This window comes from Bombina bombina, chromosome 1, assembly GCF_027579735.1.
Source record: "Bombina bombina isolate aBomBom1 chromosome 1, aBomBom1.pri, whole genome shotgun sequence".
Lineage (NCBI taxonomy): Eukaryota > Metazoa > Chordata > Amphibia > Anura > Bombinatoridae > Bombina > Bombina bombina.
The window spans coordinates 400,293,656-400,314,605 of NC_069499.1; the positions used below are offsets into that span (position 1 = coordinate 400,293,656).

General features: G+C 36.2%; 2 protein-coding genes across 4 annotated transcripts in view; one reads left to right on the forward strand and one right to left on the reverse strand.

Moving 5' to 3' along the window:
• PRPF40A (pre-mRNA processing factor 40 homolog A) overlaps window positions 1-14,864 on the reverse strand; it is a 143,218-nt gene extending 128,354 nt beyond the window's left edge. The window contains exons 1-8 of the mRNA XM_053698306.1: window positions 14,739-14,864; window positions 13,401-13,478; window positions 9,839-9,976; window positions 9,539-9,625; window positions 6,258-6,288; window positions 5,861-5,880; window positions 4,737-4,808; window positions 4,526-4,636 (exon numbers count right to left, since the gene is read on the reverse strand). Of these exons, the coding sequence (XP_053554281.1) occupies window positions 4,526-4,636; window positions 4,737-4,808; window positions 5,861-5,880; window positions 6,258-6,288; window positions 9,539-9,625; window positions 9,839-9,976; window positions 13,401-13,478; window positions 14,739-14,741 (540 nt within the window). The 5' untranslated portion in view covers window positions 14,742-14,864. The remainder of the gene's footprint in view (window positions 1-4,525; window positions 4,637-4,736; window positions 4,809-5,860; window positions 5,881-6,257; window positions 6,289-9,538; window positions 9,626-9,838; window positions 9,977-13,400; window positions 13,479-14,738) is intronic.
• A 6-nt stretch (window positions 14,865-14,870) lies between these two features.
• ARL6IP6 (ADP ribosylation factor like GTPase 6 interacting protein 6) overlaps window positions 14,871-20,950 on the forward strand; it is a 30,310-nt gene continuing 24,230 nt past the window's right edge. The window contains exon 1 of one of the 3 annotated variants that reach the window (XM_053698307.1): window positions 14,871-15,022. The gene's annotated coding sequence lies outside the window, so the exon portion shown is untranslated. Of the gene's footprint in view, window positions 15,198-16,090; window positions 16,117-20,950 lie in introns of those variants that run through there. The other 2 variants (XM_053698308.1, XM_053698309.1) reach the window with 2 other exon arrangements.

Sequence of the window (20,950 nt, forward strand, 5' to 3'; positions counted from 1 at the left end):
AAAGGGACACTTAACAGCTCTGCTGGGGTGCTCTTTGCCTCCTCCTGCTGGCCAGGATTTTAAATCTCACTAGTAATTGGGATAAAATCGTGGACTCTCCATGCCATAGGCAAGAAATATTGAAATAATATTCCAGAAGTCTAACTTGATCCAGATGTTAAGAAAGAATTGCTTGGCAGATATATTGTTTAACTTTTTGAAGGTGGCTCACGTGTTAAGACGCAAAATAGCAACCTCTGGTTGAAGCAAGCATCCTATTTATTTATATTATGTGGCATATTTGGTGGAGATGCCCATATACCCATTGATGTTACTATCTCCTCAGCAAAATAGAGATCAAGATTCAATTATTTGCTGTTTCAAAATTTTGGCATTTCAGAGAACTGCTCCAAAACGTCAAGGGGAATCAAGCGGCAAGGATAAAGATGGTGGCAGGGTGGATTTGATTTAAAGTTGTTGTTTTTTTCTGTAAAGTTAAATGCTCAATCTGAAAGTTTCATTTTAAAATGTAGTATCTCTTTAAGAGGTTAGGGGTTGATTCTATGTACATAGATTTGCAGAGGAACTATGGAATTAAGGTATTTTTCTCTGTATGTATATTAATAACTATCTCTGCAGACACAAATTCATTTAGATTTTGAGAAATGCAAACCACAAATCTATAATATTATCCTCTAAACAAATAATTGCTTAAAATAATCTTAGATACCTCTAGGACATTATGAATTGTGAATAGATTAATGGGATTCTTTTAACAAAACAAAATACACATTGCAGCAATAAACATACTACATGAACATCCTTTGAATTATAATGTACATTAAAACAGAAAAAAAAAATATCATTTAAATTAGATTGTTTTTTCTCAAAAAGCATTTAATTAAAAACAAAATTATTTAAATTAAGATTTTTTTTTTTTTTTAAATAATTCATTCTTATCCACCCTGTTTGGTGGACAATAGTTTAGTTGAGGTGCCAGCTCTTGGCCACTTGCATCACAATTTAGTTACAAGTATCAGCTCTTCAACAGGAAAGCTTCCTTACCTCATGAGAAGCATGTTGCTTTCACAACCAAAGTCTAGAATATTAAGTTTCTGTAATGAAGTATGCAAGTTGGTGAAGGTTGTTGGAGAGATCCAGGAATTGTATAGTCATGCTCTAAGATCTCTGTGAGCAATGCCTGGACCTCTCCAAGCAGTTGTATTAGCATTAGGGAGAATGGAATAAGGCTATGAGGAATGATTTGATAGATAATGAGTGCAGGAAGATGGGATAACAATTGGTTTTATCTTTATATCCAGGATGATTAAACATGTCCACTACTGGACAAAGGAGAACCAATGGAGGTCTAGAAAATAAAGTTAGCCAGTGGAAGAATGGTGAATATGTGGATAATGAAGTGGCGTGTAGGGAATTAAAGAATGTGCTGTTGAATGTCTTTTTTTTTTTTTTTAAGTTTAATATCACATATTTGCTTTCACATCTATATGATGAAAACAAACCTCTTCAAGTTGGCTAATATATGTAATATACTTTTTTAGTTTCCAGGTTACAGAACAGCCTTATGGCTCCATAGCTTTGACATGGCATTACAAAATCCTGACATTGTATAACTCTGTAAGAGTTTCAGGGGACTTTCCTTGACTTATAAAGCAAGTGCAATATGGATTTCTAGTCTACCAATAAAACAAAATATATTAAAAAAAAAAAAAATTACTACCAGGTCGGGAGGGACCCGATAACACCAGAAGATTGGTACATATTATGTCGGAGGCTAAGAGGAGAAGGATTCCCCTCCTCGCCCTGTCATTAGATGCGGAAAAAGCGTTTGACAGGGTGAGGTGGGGCTACTTGTGGGAAGCCATGGAGGGTTTTGGTGTCCCAACTCAATTCATTAGGGCGGTGAGGGCCTTGTACTCTCACTCTACAGCGGTAGTAAGAGGTGTCGGTTTTCAGTCAGAGAAAATCTTGGTATCTAATGGAACTAGGCAGGGGTGCCCCTTGTCACCCCTGTTGTTTGCATTAGCCATCGAACCACTAGCCCAGGCAATCAGAAGAAATGAAAAAATTGAAGGTATAACTTTTAGAGACTCCACACATAAAATTGCGCTTTTTGCAGATGATGTCACCCTAGTATTGACCTACCGTGAGACATCTTTACCACCCCTCATGGAGATCATTAGATTATTTGGTGAAATAAGCTTTTATAAATAAAATGTCTAAAACAGAAGCATTAGCAATCGAGATTCCGAATTCAGTAGTTTTAAGTATTAAAAGAAGTTTTGACTTTAAATGGATGGATAATGGTATAAAACACTTGGGAGTATACTTGAGCCCAGATATGGCCACAGTTGTAAAAAGAAACTTTACAGATAGAATGCAAGAGTTTAAAAAGCTTCTGGGGTCATGGGAGTATTCGGAAATTTCGTGGATAGGTAGGATTGCCTCCATAAAAATGTCCTTTTTGCCGAAAATCACATATCTTTTTAGATGTATTCCTATTCAAATTCCCAGATCAATAATCAACCGACTACAGAGTATGATCTCAGCCTATATATGGAGGGGTAAGAAACTAAGGGTCTCGGGAAATATTATGCAAAGAGTGTATAAACAGGGAGGCTTAGCATTACCTAACATCCTAGCATATCATGATTCGGCTAGATTCTCGCATATTTTGGGGTGGAGTACTGCAGACTCCAGCTCCAGATGGCAAGATGTAGAAAGAGACATTATTCCGCTGAACATGAAATTGACAGACCTAATCTGGATTCCTGCCCACTATCGAAGCAAACTGGGAATAATACAACCAATAATTTTAGACGCCCTTAAATTTTGGGATAGGAATAGACATAGAACACATATAGCTCCACATCCGTCTCCCATCCACCCGGTAGTTAGCGTCGCGTGGTGTCTTCAAGAGTCACACATGAATATCTGGCTAGAACGCGGTAGTATTTTGGCTGAAGACATCAGTGAAGGGACAGATCAATCTTTTCTCGATTCCTTTATGCTAAAATACTGCATCCCTAAAAAATATTATTTAGAAACACTTAGACTACTCTGTTTTTTAAGAAGTTGGGGACTGCAAATAAGCAACTGGAGAGAAAGAACTAAATGGGAAATATGCTGGTCCACAAATAGTAAACCTGGGGGGATGATGTCCTTTTTGTACTCTTTATTGACGGGAGAACAAACACCAATGAAAGCCATTTCCCAATTAGCATGGGAGAGAGATCTACGTGAAACTTTTGACCTTGATGTTTGGTACAGAGAGATGATGTTAGCCAAAAAATATCTCCATTGTGCTACTCTTTGGGAACTCCACTATAAAATAGTCCACAGATGGCACTTAGTACCCAAGCGACTTCACCAATTTTATCCGAATTCTTCTCCTGCTTGTTGGAGGAATTGTGGACAGATAGGTTCATGGATGCATGTGTGGTGGGAGTGCCCTAGGATCAGGCTATTTTAGAGGACCTGTATGAAACTTCTAGGGGATTTACATTATAATCTACCCTTCTCACCGGCCCTTGTCTTGTTACACTTGGGCTCTCCTAGAATGCCTTTACCGAGAAAAAATTTCCTGATTTTCTTACAAATTGATTATTGCTAGGAAATGGAAACAGGAGTCACCTCCTTCCATTCAGAATGTCATCGAACAACTCAATCACATGAAACACAAGGAACAATATGTATATAACTTAGCCGGGAAGATTGACCTACGTTTCATGATATGGGAGGGTTGGATAGCATTGTTTGGCAACTGATTGAGTAAGCACAACTAATAATAGCTAACAGTAACTCAGATAGTGCATCCAGCATCCTTACCCCCCTAAATTTCCTATCCCTATTACTCTTCTTCCTCCCCCCCCCCCCCTTTTTTTTTTTCTCCCATTCTTTGACAAATTGAGAGGAGAAAGAAAAATGACACTTATTGATTTACCTTCTTAGGTTATAATAAGGGCTACTTGATTTAGCTTCCTACACTATGTTATTTGATTGTTAATACATTGATAACATTTTCACGTTGTATAGGTTTTTCTGGATGTAAAAACTTTAACTAATTTAAAGTGTTATAATGTATGATATATTGAAAAAAGAGGAAGTACAGGAGCATAACTATTATTCATATTAAATGTTTAGACGTAATTATTTTGTTTTATCATAATAGATGAGAGATGAGTATGAGTAATTTGCTTTAACTTATGTAACACTCGTCAAATGTATACAAAATGTATGCTTTGTTGTTGCTTTATCTGTTCTGTATTTCTTCAATAAAAAAATTGATTTAAAAAAAATAAAAAAATACAATATCATGTAAAAATCTTCAGCTACTTCTCAATATAGTATTAAAAATAGGATACACAAAGTCTTTAAAGCATCTATTGCTGGCTTAGAAAGCAAAACAACTCAGCTGATACACAGTGGTAATATTTTCCAGGGAACATTGCTTACAAGAACAGTGTGAAAATATAACAACATGCCTTATTTCACTCTGTTATATAAACGTAATGAAACAATTTACCTCAGTAGGCGTTTTTAGGTCATCAGGTTTCTCCCATGAAGACTGTTTTGTCTCAATATTATAAAAGTATGTCCTACCATCAGGTGATTTATGTTCAGTCCAGACAGACTTCTGCCAAGGGAAAAAAAAAAAAAAGTTTTTCAAATTGTGAAAACAAAATCAAATAACCAAGAGAACAAATAAAAAAAAAAATAATTAACGGTACTTATACCTTTTTAGTCTGTTCTTCATTGGCCGAGTTATTTGTCATAATGGCTTGTGCTGCAACACTAGGGTGTGCTGCCTTAAAAAAAACGAAACAAAAAAACAATTGTTACATTCTTAAATTCCGCACAAAACGCAAATCTGATCAGAAAAAAAAAAGCGTTGGGTGTTTCTGCTATGCATAAATAAAGTCCTCATGAACATAAATTGAAAGCAATGTAAACTACACAGAGATATGATGCTCAATGTGTCCAGAAGCTATGCATGAAATACACAGAGATTTATTTTGCCAATACTGGTAAACACTGGTAATATGATTTATGTTACTAGTATGTGCTAAAATTACCCATAAAAGCTTTTAGGCCAAAGTAAATAGGGTGTAAACATTTTTTTTTTTTTTTTTTTTGCTGTTGTCCATTTTGTTGTGAGTGCCAGTAATAACAATAGCAAGCCCACAAGCCTGGGACTAGCACCATAGGTTGATTCTGACTGACGGTAAACTTGTTCCAAGGTGTTTTGAAGATGGGGAATTCAGTTTAAAGCCCAATATTTTAAAAACCTGTCTGTAGTGCATTTTTTTTTAATGAAATGCCAAAAAACTAAAATTTGTAAAATAAAAATAATAGGTGTGAGAATACTTGTATAAGCTACAGTCTACATACACAGCCAACCAATCACTAGCAGTGTTTTGCACAGGACTAGAATAACTCTGTTCATTAACCTTTGTATGGGTTAAATAAAAGTACCTGTGAGAATATATGCAACAATAAAATGCTTCAGAAAATGTGGGCATTTTATAAATGCATTAGAATTTTCCTTTAAATAATAATATTTATCAGATCTTTTAAACAGAGTTTTTGAGAAAGCCCACTAATATTTTATCAAGCTCTCAAACATGACTAGCAAGTCAGTTATTAAAATTATTGGGAGACTTGGCAAAGAAACTAAATAAGTTGGGACAGTAATATCTAATTACTATATCAAATGGTGGTTTTTTTTTCCCTTCAAATATTATAATTCTCAAAAAGTAAAAAATTAAAATCACAAAAGAAGAAAATCAGACAGGTTATACAGGTGTAAAAAGAAAAGATCTCAGACGCTACATTTAAAGGATTAAAATATATCACTTACCTGTGTAACAGATGTTTGTGCTAAAGAGAGAGAAAAAAAAAGATGCAGTTTAACATAGAAAAAATAGCAAAGATAATGTAATGTTATGACTGTAGATCTATGTATGAATGTGTAAAGGGGATTTATGATCTTGCATCAGGCTTTACCCACAGCCACTTGGGTAATGTCTGTTTTACCCAATATCTGACTTTACCCGCAACACAAAAAAAAATTACACAAACTATTATTACAAATCTATTTATAGACAACTGCAATTTGTTATTAAATTAGTCTGGAAAATGGCTCTCTTTCTGGTGCTGGATTTATTAGGAAAAAAGTGCAAAATTCCAGTTAGTTATTTATTTGTTTGAATACTGACCAAATAAAATATACAAAAATTATCTACCATTATACATACCAAGTTGGGCATCCATACTGTTTACAGCAGCCTGAAAAAAAGAAAAAGAATGACATCAGTTTTACAGAATGATAGTTTGGACTTGCATCTTTTGAGATGCAAGCAAGATATTATTTGGTTTTTAATTTTTACAGTTAAAGGGACATGAAACCAAACATTTTTCTTTCATCACTCCGATAGAGAATACAATTTTAAACAACTTTCCAATTTATTTCTATGATCAATTTTGCTTCATTCTCATTACATCCTTTATTGAAGGAGCAACTGCTGGGAGGCTAGCTGAACACATCAGTACGCCAATGATAGGAGGCATATACAGTATGTGCAGCCACCAATCAGCAGCAAGCGTTCAGTATATATATATATATATATATACACACATACATACACACATACACATACACACACATTATCATATACACTATTTAAAACTAAGGATACCACAGAATGTAAATATGTAGATAAAAATATTTTTCTAATTTACTTCTAAATATCATTAAAATTAACTTTCATGCCCCTTCAGTTGCTGATTAATAACTTGTATTTCTTTAAATCAAATATGTACATTTTCACAAAACAAACATCAAATGTTAAAACGGAAGTGAAACACAAAATGTTTCTTTCATGATTCAGATAGAAATAAACGATTATAAAATGTACTTTGTTTTCTTGGTATCCTTCATTGAAAAGCAGTAGGTAGGCTCATGAGTGTGCATGTGTTTGGAGCACTATGTGGCAGCAGTTTTGCAAGAATACTTTTAACAACGTTATAAGTGTTATACATTTTCAAGAGAATTAGACAGCGGTGTTTGCACAAACTGCTGCCATGCACACTGCCTACAGAGGTGTGCTCTTAAACAAAAATACCTTCTGATTAAAGGGACAGTAAAGTCAAAACTAAACTTTCATGATTCAGATAGGGCATGCCATTTTAAACAACTTTCCAATTTACTATGATCATCAAATTTGCTTTGTTCTCTTGGCATTCTGTGTTAAAGGCTAAACCTAGGTTTGTTTATAGGTGGATTTCTAAACCCTTGAAAACCACCTTATCTCATTTTATTAGTTTTCATGGCTAGATAGTGCTAGTTCATGTGTGTCATAGATAACGTGCTCACTCCCATTGAGTTATACAGGAGTCAGCACTAATTTGCTGAAATGCAAGTTTGTAAAACGCTGTCTGCAGAGGCTTAGATACAAGATAATCACAGAGGTAAAAAGTGCATTAATATAACTGTTGGTTATGCAAAACTAGGTAATAAAGGGATTATTTACTTTTTTAAAAAAAAAATTTCAAGTAGACTGCCCCTTTAAGTAAATTTGAAAACAGAATTGGAAACTTAAAAATGTATGTCCTCTGAATCATGGAAGAACAATTTTGGGTTACATGTCCCTTTAACAAACATATGTTAAAATGAACAAATAATATTTTTTATTTACTATATTCATGTATATCAAGAACAGGCTAACAAATGTTTGTGACCAATACAAACTGCACCAGAAATGCATGTTTCACGCACAATTGATATTTCTCGCAGGCAAATAAGAACTACCACAGTGCTACATAGGGACTCATCTTCAGAAACACGAAGAGAAGAAAAAAAAAATGTATTCAGGAACATAAATGCTTAAAAAAAAATAATTTTGCAATATTTTTGAAAATGCTATTGGTTTGCATGCGGCAAAGAACAAACCATTCATTGACCCTTTAACAAGGGAAGACAAACATGAGTTGGAGAATGACAGAAATGTAACATACATGGCCAGAGTGACAAACGTTAAAAGCTGCACTTTTTTTCAGTAATATTATACCACATCTCCTCCCTTTCTCTCATTCTTATTATCTGCCTGCAAGTCTGCGTAGCTGCATTCATACAGGGTAGCTGTATTTTGTAAAAACAAACACATACTGATGGATTCAATAACCCGTTAACAATTTTAAATACAAAACAATATCAATGCACAAAGCTTTTTGTCACAGAAGCGGATTAGTTATTAAAAACTAAAAAGGAGGAGTAGGTCATTAAAACATTTACAGAAAACGACCAATGTTTAGGGGCCTGGGAGGTCCATTTTACCAATATACCCCCCTCCTTTTTCATTACAGCTAAGAAACTTATAAATGCACATGGAAGTGCAGCTATTATACATGTTCATCTTTTTTGACACAAAATATTTTAAGTAAAAGCTGTCTAAATTGAACATAAATATAACAGGAAGCGTCTGACTGTGCACAACTGGATCATGGTAATCTATTACTCATTGGCTTATCTTCCACATAAAGTTGGTTTATTTAGCACGACCACCTCTATAATCAATAAACAAAGTGCTGCAATACATTCTTGAAACATTATCTTTGAGATAGAACAGAGAAAAGGTTATGTCCCTTTAACACCTCTAGAGAGTTATGTACATTGCTTGAGCAAGCAATCTATCCATCAGGCTCAGCGTTACCAATAAGATTCAATAAAGCAGCTTATGCACCTCATTGTACTACCCACATAGAAGAAACCTACAGAAACTCCTTGAATATACTAGGTATTTTCTCCTAGGCAAATTTATTTCTGTAAAATATTAGTACAATATGCACAAGTAAATTTACACTAACAAGCTTACAATGGGATAACAAAGTACTAACCACCAAGTCTAAGTTGTATAAAGTTGTTTAAAAGTGCAAGCTGAAAGTTTAACTGACTTTACTGTCCCGTTAGAATTTGTGCCGATTTCACAGGTGGCCAATATATTTTTTTACAACTTCTTCTAACTCCAGTTTAACTTAAAGAAATGTGAAAGCTAGGAATAAACTGGTAGTAAATTGTATAAGTATTAAAAGTGGAACAGGTAGAACATACAAAATTATGAAGATGAAACAATGTTAAATGGCCCCACTAAATATATAAAAGCGTACCCATCTAATGATTGGTCCACATTCAATAGGTTTTTCCCCTTTTATACTCAGCTTTACTCATTGCAACCATAGGCAAAGATATGGGTAAATAGTAGTACTGATCAAAAGAACAGGACTAATAAGGCTGTACAGAGAAGAGCTGTGTAAGAGGAAATAATTATATGTGAGGGGTGTAAGTAGGAGATAATAATGCTCAACACTGCATCATTTATGTAGCTAGAAAAAAAAAATGTAAAATGTATAATTCTTGCTAAAACTGTTGTGGAAGTGAAGCATTACTGTCAAAGCATCACTTTCATACCACTTTTGTTAGAACAGCTTGAATTAGGAAGAGCTCAGAAAAAAAAAATCAGTTATGAAAAACAAAAATCACCTGCATGCCTGTTTGTAAACCCCCTGCCGAAACATGGGTGGTCATCATCATTCCTGACATGAGTGGAGGAGGTAGCAATGAAGGCATCTGCAACATACAGAAGGAGCTGAATTTAACCAATTAAGACACTCAAATGTACAACAAATAATCATATGAATGTATGGCAACCAAAGAAAGATTTTGTAAGAACACAAGAGGTCTTATTTAAATGCAAGTTAGGAAACAATACTTCTCCTGCGATCTACTAAAGTGACAAGTTACAATTGATATACCGTAATAACATGAAGTGCATATAATTACCTGTCCCATTTGATGTCCTAATGGTCCCATCAAAGGAGGGATCATCCCAGGAGGCACCACACTTGCTCGCGGAGCCAGTCCTGCTAATCCTGCCATTCCCGCCATTCCCACACCTGGGAAGTGGGCAACTGGATTCATCTTAGAATTAGAAGAAATATATTTACAAAAATAAATAATCTAGGGGATATTTGGACAAAAAATGCTTTCGGTCTATATTCTGTCTAAATCCTGTCCATCTTATATATATATATATCCCCATTTCAAAGAAAGCTCACTATGATAAATAAATGTAAGGCTTAATGAAAAAAGACTGCATTATCAACAACTAGTCTATATTAAAAAAATAAAATAATAAGTGGGACCTAAAACATGTTTTACAGAACTTAAAGGGACAGTATACACTGATATCACAGATCTATATACCAATAGTAAATGCACTAACTAATGTAATGAGACATATAAAGAAATATTATAAAACAATTTTTGCATTTCTATTTCCCTCTCCTGGTATTACTCTAGAACAGTACTTACCAAACTGTGTGTCGCGACACAGTGTGTCAGCGTGTCCCTGCTTCAGCACAATTTTTTTTTTTTAATTTAAAATTCTTTTGAATTTTTTTTTTTAAGGTTTCCGACTTTCCGCATTCCTGCTACGCATATCACATGGTTGACACGTGATTGATACCTAGTGGGTCACAGATCATCTTAACCTATTGGCGCAGCTTAGTGGGAACTGAAACTATTCCCATTGGCGGCACATTGGCTTCTGACTGCACGTGAAGTCTCCTCAATCGGCTCAAGACTGCACGTGTAGTCAGTGAGTGGGACAGCAGTGTGTTTGCAGCGCGGGCAGTATTCAGTCTGACTCGCAGAGCTCTGGAGGACAGCAGCTTAAACGCTGAGCTGAAGTCAGAAGTCAAAGTGGTTTTTTTGCAGCTAGCTCCCAGTAGTGCATTGCTTCTCCTGCTCTTAATATATGGATAGGAAGTGGAAGCTTAAAAATGCTTGATGATGAAATGTGTCTTTATCTAATATTCCACTAAATATTCAGAAATTGTGTTCATCCTATCAACCTCATACATCCCATTAAAATAGTAAGTAGCTATTGGTGTTATTGAAATTATTTTTAATTCTTGCAGATACATACTGTTACTTGTAAATACATTGTTATATAATTTATGATTGTGTCTGTATCTCTTAAAACAAGTTGGTTTAACCTCCCGTTTGCTAGTACAACTGAATTACTGTGTCGCAAAATGATGTAGGTCTAAAAAGTGTGTCACCAACATGAAAAGTTTGGATAATTCTGCTTTAGACAGACAGTGTACAGTTTACAGTGAAAGCTGAAAACCTGACAGTCTGCAGGCTGTCATGATATGTGTTTTGCAGCTTGATACTTAATATTTTTGTTATTTGTGGAATCAAAGTAATTTATTTTAGTCGCGTTTATTGTGCTCATCTAGTTGAAGGCAGATCCTATGCTACGTATGGTGCACACAATCTACACTGTAGCTATCATACGGCTAACCACCAGGTCCCAGTATTACCGTTTCTGTGGGCTCTTTTGCACAGACCTGCCCCTGTAAGTTCCACAGGCCATTGCACAATTTATAGGTTACTCTGAGATGCTGAAGCTCATTGCAAACATCTATTACTGCACTAGCTCCCTGTTACACATTCCACACATCTCCTACTGCCCCAGGTACCTGCAGCACCTTACAGTTATGTTATTGACTCACATGTCCGTACAGTGCATTGCACAGGGTTACAAGAGATCTGCAGCACATTGCAGAGATCTGCTACTATGTCCAGAATCTGCTGCACATATACTCCCTAGTCCCTTGCAGTAACGCTGTGGCAGATGGCGGTTCGCAAGATCTCATATTCCCAGAGACAGGCAATGTGTGCTCTATGCATCAGCGGCGTATCACATACGACAGAGCTTAGAGGAGGACTATGATTTACATTCTGTGGTCTCCTTGCACAGACCTGCCCCTGCATCCGTGCACAGCATGTGTAACCTCATAACTCACCAGCACAGCATTTCTCCGGTATATGGGATCTTGCAAGTGACCATGCTGCAAGACGTCCATGGAATGTAAATCATAGTCCTTATCTAAACTGTGCCGTAGGTGATATGCAGCTGATGCACAAAGGATACATTGCTGGTCTCTGGGAATATGGGATTTTGATATTAACCATCTGCCACAGCGTTACTGCAAGGGACTAGGGAGTAAATGTAAGTGACAGGTTATTAATTCTACATTTATTATATAGATAATATTACTTGATGATGCTACAAAGTAATCTTACATCACTAGAAAATCCTGCGCATGCACACTTGCGCTAGTCATACCAAGAGAATAACTACAAGAGTATACATACAGGAGTGAAGGGTTTGGTAAGTTCCTTCTAAATTGGAAACTTTACTTTTAAAGAAGAATATATATACCAGCTGTTAGACTGGACGCAGTGCAAGCACTTTTACATTCAACATACAAAAGATGGGACAATTTTTAATTTTCAGTGTACAATGTCCCTTCAAGTATTTTAATCATAAAAAAATGTGTCAGGTTACAATAGCAATGTCTTTGAGAACCCATATATTGTAGCAGAAACATTTACTCTTACTGAAAGATTAGTATCATATGCAGGTATAAGCTAGCATGCTGATATATATTTATTATTACTGAAACTCTGAAGCAGTATTTTCTCTACTTCTTCAGGTTGTAGACAGAACATACATTTCTAACTATTCTAATTAGGCTTTTAACATATGCAAGTGTATCATTATTTAGAAGCTAATAGACATACTGTATTGTAGATATTAATCATTTAGTGAAAAATGAATCTCGAAATCCATTTTGATCATAAAAACTATTGATAGTAAATTATGTATATAACAAAAATACCCTTAATTGTCTAAAAATAGCTTTCTCTTATTAATATTTGTCAACCACTCTTTTATATAATAATATAAGTTGTAACTATATGTAGCAATATATCTAAAAAATGTTCTGCATATGAAAGAGATGGGACAGTTATGTATATGTTAAGGGTAAAGTAAGAAATCCAGGTAATCCTTGGATTACCCGGATAAAACAGACATTAACCAAGCGGCTGTGGGTAAACCCTGATGTACTGTAATTCCCCCATGTACACTATTTATTTTGCCTCCACCTGGGGGGTTCAAGGAAGGCGCCCTGCCGATCCTCTGGCATCCACCCCAAGTGAACCTTGGGGAATGAGGTTTACAAGGGGAGCTTCGCCCCCTCGAACCCCCCCCCCCCAGGCAGAGGCGAAACATATAGTGAAGATGGGGGAATAAAACTGCATGCTATATATGTTTGATGCAGTGACTTCGCACTCTGCTGGAAATTATTTACTAACATACATTGGGCTTTACCTACAGCCGCTTGGGTAATGTCTGTTTTGCCCAGGTAATCCTAGGATTACCCATAACATTTACACCTGTTTTCTTAACAATATAAGATTTTTATAGAACGCTACCTTTATTTAATTTTTTTTTTTTTATCATTATGTACAAGAAGTAATTACTTACAAACGGTGCTCTCATCAATTGTGGCCCATTAGGGAAAAGTCCTGGTTGACTTGGTCCATTTGTACCATCACTAGATGACTACAATAAAAAGTGGAAACATATTTTTACACTGACAGATTCCCTACACAGTTTTATACTACAAAAGGTTTATCGTTTTATACACTTGTAAACTAGTGAAATATGTGTCCAATAAAAATAAATCTACAAGGAAAAAAAAAAATATGTAAATACAACCTGAAAAGATTTAAAATTATTATAACGGCCCTATAATACCATACAGAATAAAATAAAAATTTGGGAGAAAATCCAGGTTTAATGTAAATTAACATTGCAGTAACTTCTCACAGTTCACAAATTGTTTTAAACTATATGGACAAAAGCAATAACAAAACAACAACATTTAATGGGACTGTACAATTCTCTGTGGCTTCTAAACAGTCTATCTTATAAATTTGATATAACTGTACATGTACCTGTCATCAACTAAACAGTTCAATAGCAGCTACTATAAGTAGCTAGAATGAACCTCAGTGCTTGAGTTGACCTACATTAGTGATATATTTAATGAAAAGCTTAAACATACAAAAATGCATTTAAGTGATGACTTCAAACAACACACATGGATTTTAAGTTTTTTTTTTTTTAATGACATTTGCATCTGTTTTTATAACAGGGCTGGCAAAGTCCAGGAAGCACTTAGCCACAGAACCGTGTTAAAGAACACAGTGACAGGTTGTAAACAACACCATGTCAATATATTCTCTTTACCTATATTCTATCCATGCCAATGTACTTTGTTGCCATTCAGATAACAAAATGCATAATTTTCCACCATAACCATGTATATAAGTGAGGTGATACAAAATAAACTACTTTCATAACAGGTGTGTTTTCAGCCTGAGAGACGAAAACTAACGGGTTTGACAAATCTCAGGAGACAATAACAAATGAAGTTTATTTCTGGCTACTAACTTTATTGTTCTCTCAACAAAGTAATGTACTAGTCACTAGGCAAAAAACACATCTAACTGGCCAGTGAATTTGCTTAGTTGAACCTAGATGTGATTTGGAACTTTCTAAGTAAAATAAGTGTAAAGATATGGCACAAACTAGCAATACAGTTAACCAACTGGGGACTAAAGTTTGTTGTACCGCTGTAATCACCAGAGACAAGCAAAGCCAGGGCCTAGCAATGCCTCGCTAACCCACCGCCTACAGTAAGCACAGAACAATGTACTGATAGCAAAGCGATACCGCGAACCAGCCCGAAGCATTAGAGCGGGCATTAACATATACTCTAACTCCATGTTTGTTATCCATGTAAACACTTGTCCTCACCATGATGTCTCTCTACTCTCCCGGTCCCGGCCTCCTCCGCAGCCTGCCAGTAAGGGACACCGGTATTGGACAGTCACAGCAGAGCCAGTAAGGAGGGGGATCAAGCAGGATGACGCTAGGCCCTGGGCGGAACGGGGTGGAGGGATCTGACTGGCAAATGGCGCCCGGTCTTGTTTAGCTGGCCTAAGAGCCGCCTTCCTATTGGCTATTGTTCTGTAAAACCATCGGCGGGCCTGGCGACCGGGGAGACAGGTTTAGTACTATATCAAAAAAAATAATAATAGGCATGTATTGTTGTTACTTGCTAAGTTGCTATTGAGCAATACCAATTGTGTTTATTGTTAAATATAAAATCGTAACACTAATAAATCAATATAGCGGCAGCACAGAATATAAGGTGCATTTATTGTTTGTTTCTTAATGAAACAACTCAGACTGGCGAAACACAAGGATTTATCTGTAAGTTTATTTTACAAATGCCTCTTCATTTTTGGGTTGAAATATAATGTATAGAGAGATAAGTGCAGATTATATAATAAAGTTTACCAAACGCGCTAGGGTTTGGTGTTTGGTATTACGGTTTCAGATTGTTTAGATTCTTGCATTCGGTTTTGCGTTTTTATTCTGTAGTATTTTGTATGTGGTATAGCATTTGCTGGGTCAAGGGGTTAATTATCAATGAGTCGCGTTTAGGTTGTATTGCGCGGGTGTTTGTTTCTTAAAAAGCAGTGTGTTCGCTTTGGTGGTTGTATTTTATCTGCATTATTCGATATACAGTATAAAACAGAACTCTCATTTCAATTTAACATTTCCCTTTTCTTGAAAATAATTAAGTTTATGCGGTTTAAATTGATTTTGAAATTTCCAGAAAGTGGTGTTCTGCACTGTCACAGCTCATACATATAGGGACAGATGCTTTCTGGTTGACGAGGTTAACTCCCATAGTTGTATTGGTAGAAAAGGACACATCCCATAAATATTACAAAATATTTTCCTCTGTAATTTATCAGAGAAAAAACTTGCCCAAAAAGAGTGACCAGTGTGCAGTGTAGGGATGATACATAGTTTTTTTTTTTTTTTTTTTTTTTTTTTAAATGTATGGCTTGTAGGAAGGTAACGCCCCCCCCCCCCCCGCAACAGCTCTCTAACCCCCGCCATCTTAAGTACTGGCAGCTGTCTTGCTAGTAACTATTTTTTGTGTTTCTATGTTATTTTTTTATTTTTTTTTAATATTTACTTTTTTTTTTCTGTAGTCTAAAGTGTCACTGTCTGTAACAATCTGACAATTTACCGTCATATGGTAATGTGAGCACAATCTGCCTCTGGCTGTGTTCCCAGCTGTCTGAGCGGACAGCTGGGACCGCAGCATGGGAAGAAGGTAGGACATAGATGTTACGTTAACAGGGTACGCTGGGCACAGTATCCTGTGACTTAGCTATGGCCAGGTGGCTTAAGGGGTTAAAGTTTGAAAATATTTGGGTTCTCCTCTGCTGACAATTGAAAGTGCACACTGCAGACTTTCACAAGTCCTAACCTTGCCATATATCTGTCCGTAATTGTTCTCAACAGAAATGATTAGATAAGGATATGCAAAACAATGACATTTTTGTTAACAAAATGGCAGTGGCTAGCAATGCCTAGTTCAGTATAGGGTTGCCACCTTTTGCCCAGAAAATTCCTGGACACTTTTTATGTGGGTGTGGCCTGGATGTGGTTTGGGGCGTGGCTTCTCACGACCTTTAAATTCATTATATAATATATATATAAAATTATGTTTACACATAATTAAGCCCCACAAAAAAATGACCAGCAGACACTATACCAATCTCTGTTGTGATTCAAAACTCTCTAGATTAGAACTGGCATAAGAAAAACTGATACTGGAAGCAAAAATGTGTGGCATTGTGGAGCCCCATTTGCCCAGAATCCTCTGTTCCAGAGTTGGAGTGTACAGTGCAAATACTGTATAATCTAACAAATTAGAGCTGCATTTTACCCTGTAATGCACTATTGCTTGGTGTCACCACTTCTGTTTATTGTGGACTATTATTAATAAATTTGACGATGTGGACATTTATGCAAGCGCCGAGCCATATGAAAACAATGATTAGAAAGAACATCAAATGCCACAGTACTGTACTGCACTAGCAGGGGCCTTGTGAGCGTGCAATTTTTAATATCACAGTATAACGTGTCCTTGAGAAAATAATCCATGTACCCTTGAACACTACTACAGTCTGCTGCACCCCGTATTCAGCCTGTATGGACTATGTGTCCTCACCTTATCAGTAGTGAACAATCAGGAATAGCACAACTACAAGTCCCATCATGCTTTGCGTTATACATAGGCTTCCCCTGCTCCTCACAGAAACCGCCTTGACAGGCCTGGCAATGGATTGGCTAGAAACGCTAGAACTATGGGAGGAGCTTGTACCGCCTCTGTAGAAAACGCCAAGCAAGCTGATCTTGTCCCTATGTTATTGCAATGCATTCAAGTTGACTGAGTTGTATAGATACCGATAACTTATGTCACTTAGTATATGTGTAATTCATAGAGCCGTTAAAAATAATCTCCATTCATTTATTATAATAAAAAAACATATTCTCAGTGGCAGTGAGAAAGCGTAAGAAACTATTTGTTAAAACATTTTATATAACATAAAGTGCACACTATGTTTTTATTGTAAACCCAACCTCCTGCCATTAGAAGCGATGACAAGAACGTAGCTTCAGGTAAACAATTGTACCTTATTAGCATGAGGGTGCTGGGAAACGGTTTTCTGCTCCATGCGGAACACAGGTAATCAGCGGAGAGCGCAGGGGGTTAAATTGCAGTCCATACAGAGCATGCTGGTAAATGTAGTTGTAAATGTGTTGCAGAAAGGAAAAGACGCGCATGTTGTACTGGCAGGAAACTATAGTTCTTACAGCAAATACCACAACTCCCAGCCTGCTCTGGTAAAACGTTTAGCTAACCAGGTGTTGAGTAACGAGTTTTCTTGCAGCTTTTGGTCTGTTAGCCCGGGGCATTTGAGACTAGTTCCAGGACACGGGACACAGAGCCTCAGACCGGGACTGTCCTGGTGAAACCGTGGCGGGTGGCAACCCTAGTCCAGTAACAAGTCCAGCTCAGCTTCTCCAATTAAAGGGACATTAAACTCAGTTTTTCTTCCATGATTGACAGCGCACACAGTTTTTTTTTTAAAAAAAGTTTGCAATTTACCTTTATTATAAAATTTTCTTCATTCTCTTGGTATCTTTTGCTGAAAACAGGGACATAAGCTCAGGAGCATGCACTTGTCTGGAGCACTATATGGCAGCAGTTTTGCAAGAGCACTAAATGCAGGGTCAGCTCCAGAACGAATGAAATGGCGGGGGGGGGGCATTTTTTTTTTTACGAGGGGGCACACATTTACAAAGCATGTATGAGAGTCAAAATAAGAGCAGACCTACATATTTTGCAGGAAAATGTAGCTTCAGACTGGCTTGTCCCCCACTATTAAAGGGACATTATACACTCATTTTTTTCTTTGCATAAGTGTTTTGTAGATGATCTATTTATATACCCCATAAAGTTTTTTTTATTTAAAAAAAATTATAGTTTTGCTTATTTTTAAATAGCATTGCTCGATTTTCAGACACCTAATCAAGCCCTAAAGTTTTATGAGAATACCGTCAGATACCTACTCCAGCTTGCTCCTGTTTATGTAAAGGGTCTTTTCATATGCAAAAGAAGGGGGAGGGGGGAGTGTCTTATTTCCCACTTGCAATGGGCTTTCCAGCTAACTTTTCAACAGAGCTAAACTGAGAGCTTCTAAGTAAGTTTTTAAACAGTTTTACACATTCAACAAAATACGCTATCTGCACACTGAATTTACGATTTGCACTCGTTTTATATTGTAAAGGTAATATTATTAACGTTCCCATCTGTTCCTAGCTCTCTCCCGAGCTTGCATGTACCCTTACAAGTTTGTGACTTTAAATAAAGTCAGTTTTTACCTGCATGACTGTTTGCAGATTGTTTTTTTTTGCAGCAGGTATAAACACTGTGCTTTAAACAGTTTTATACTGGATTTTTATATCAGTATCTGTGCATCTTATTCTTTATAGTAGTGTCTATTACATGCAGTTATATGAAAATGAGTGTATACTGTCCCTTTAACATTTAGAGAATATATGCTAAATCACTAGGTAAAAGAATGAAGTCTAAATCCTATGCAGTGCACTAAAACAGAGCCATTAAACTCCAGACCCCCAGTGCAATAGCTCCTTAAAAAAAATTCACCCCTTAATCACCATGATCCAAAACCCTTAAACTCATTCTCAAATCTCAATCATGCACCTCAAACGCCCCAATGCAATTAGCGCCTTTGTTTGCAATAGCAGTGAGGATACTAGGTTTTCAGGTACTGGTAATTTTTTAGATTAGATTTAGCAATACCTGTTTCGCAATAACTAAGAGATATCGGGCTACTTAATACAACCCATGTACTGTTAACCCTTTAAAAATATGATTGTATCATATAAATATGTCTATAAATGGCTACGACTCAAAAGTGCACTGTGATCTTAGGCCCGGCCTAAGATCACAGTGCACTTTTGAGGCATCGATAGAAGTCGGTAGTGAATTATAGAGTTATATGATACAATCATATTCTTATCATGGTCTATTGTTTAAGAAAATGAGTAACTCGCAATAGTTAGGTAAAATGAAAAGGGTTAAAGACAAATCCAAAAAATCTGTAACTTCCAATTCTAAATAAGAGGTTAAGACACGGAGCTCCTTGCACATGCGTGATGCAACCTCACAGTCCGGCAGCTAACTCCGCCCCCAGCATGCAGCATTACATAACAATTCATTATTTTATTTATTATTTTTAAAGCGCATGATCATATCAATATTTTTTTGAGGTTGCACAGCCTTCCATTTGGGTGGGCATTGCCCCTCCTTGGAGCTGACCCTGACTAAATGGCAGCACTTTTTCCTAACATGTAGTGCTCCAGACATAGGTATCTTCAACAAAGCATACCAGGGGAACAAAGCAAATTTGATAATAGCAGTACTTTGGAAACTTTTTTTTTTAATTGTATGCCCTGTTTGAATCACAAAATATATATTTTTAAGTTTATATCCCTTTAAGGTGGGGTTAGTTTGGCTATTGAAAAACAGCAGCAAAAAGTTAATGAATTAAAAATGTTTCACACTTGCCTATTAAAGGGATAGGAAAGTCAAAATTATACTCACATGATAGAGCATCTCTTTTTAAAACCCCTTTTTAAATTCACTTCTATTTTCAAATGTGCTTCGTTCTCTTGGTATCCCTTGTTGAAAATAAATACACACATATCCTACACTAGTGGGAGCTAGCTGCTGATTGATTGGTGCCTGCCTGCACGCATTTGTCTCGTGTGATTGGCTAAATAGATGTGCTCATGTAGCTGCCAGTAGTGCAATGATGTTCCTTCAGCAAAGGATAACAAGAGAATGAAGCCAATTTTAAAATAGAAGTCAATTGGAAAGTATTTGTAATTTTGTATGTTCTATCCAAATCATAATTTTTTTAAATTATTTTTTTTTGGGGGGGGGGGGGGGTCCTGTCCCTTTTAGTTATTTACTGCACAGCTGTAGAATTATGTTTGTAATTAAAATGTGTTCTGTGCCCCTTTTATCTAGCTATGCAAAATGGTTACAGGGCCCAAATACAGTTTTGGGAATAATATTTTAATGTTTGTTTTTAGAGGGCAAAATAGTGAGAAATCCACCATCTGTGAGCTTTGTCCTAATATATATTCATATTACACAATATAAAATTCTAAAAAGGAAAAAACATTGTTGCGCTGTATGTAGCAGCTTAATTAGCTATACATGAGAGTATGTAATAAAAATGCATTTTAATAAAAACCATCAATAAAATTAAAGAACTTATAATGTAGTATCAGAGAATAAAATTAAACAGAAATGAAGTGCATACAATAAGAAACAATGAGATTCTCATACACTCCAGAATGCACAATTGGTTAAAATAACACATAAGAGCAAATAAAGTTCATATCCATGAAATGGACAAATCCCACAAAAGGAGGCCTGAGTGTGGTGAGCGGACTCCAAATGATAAGAAGACGCTGAAATTGGAAAAAGATCCCAATCAAAATTGGAAGAAAAAACAAATCTAAGGTGCTTTAAAGTACTTACACCAGGAGGATTTGGCTTA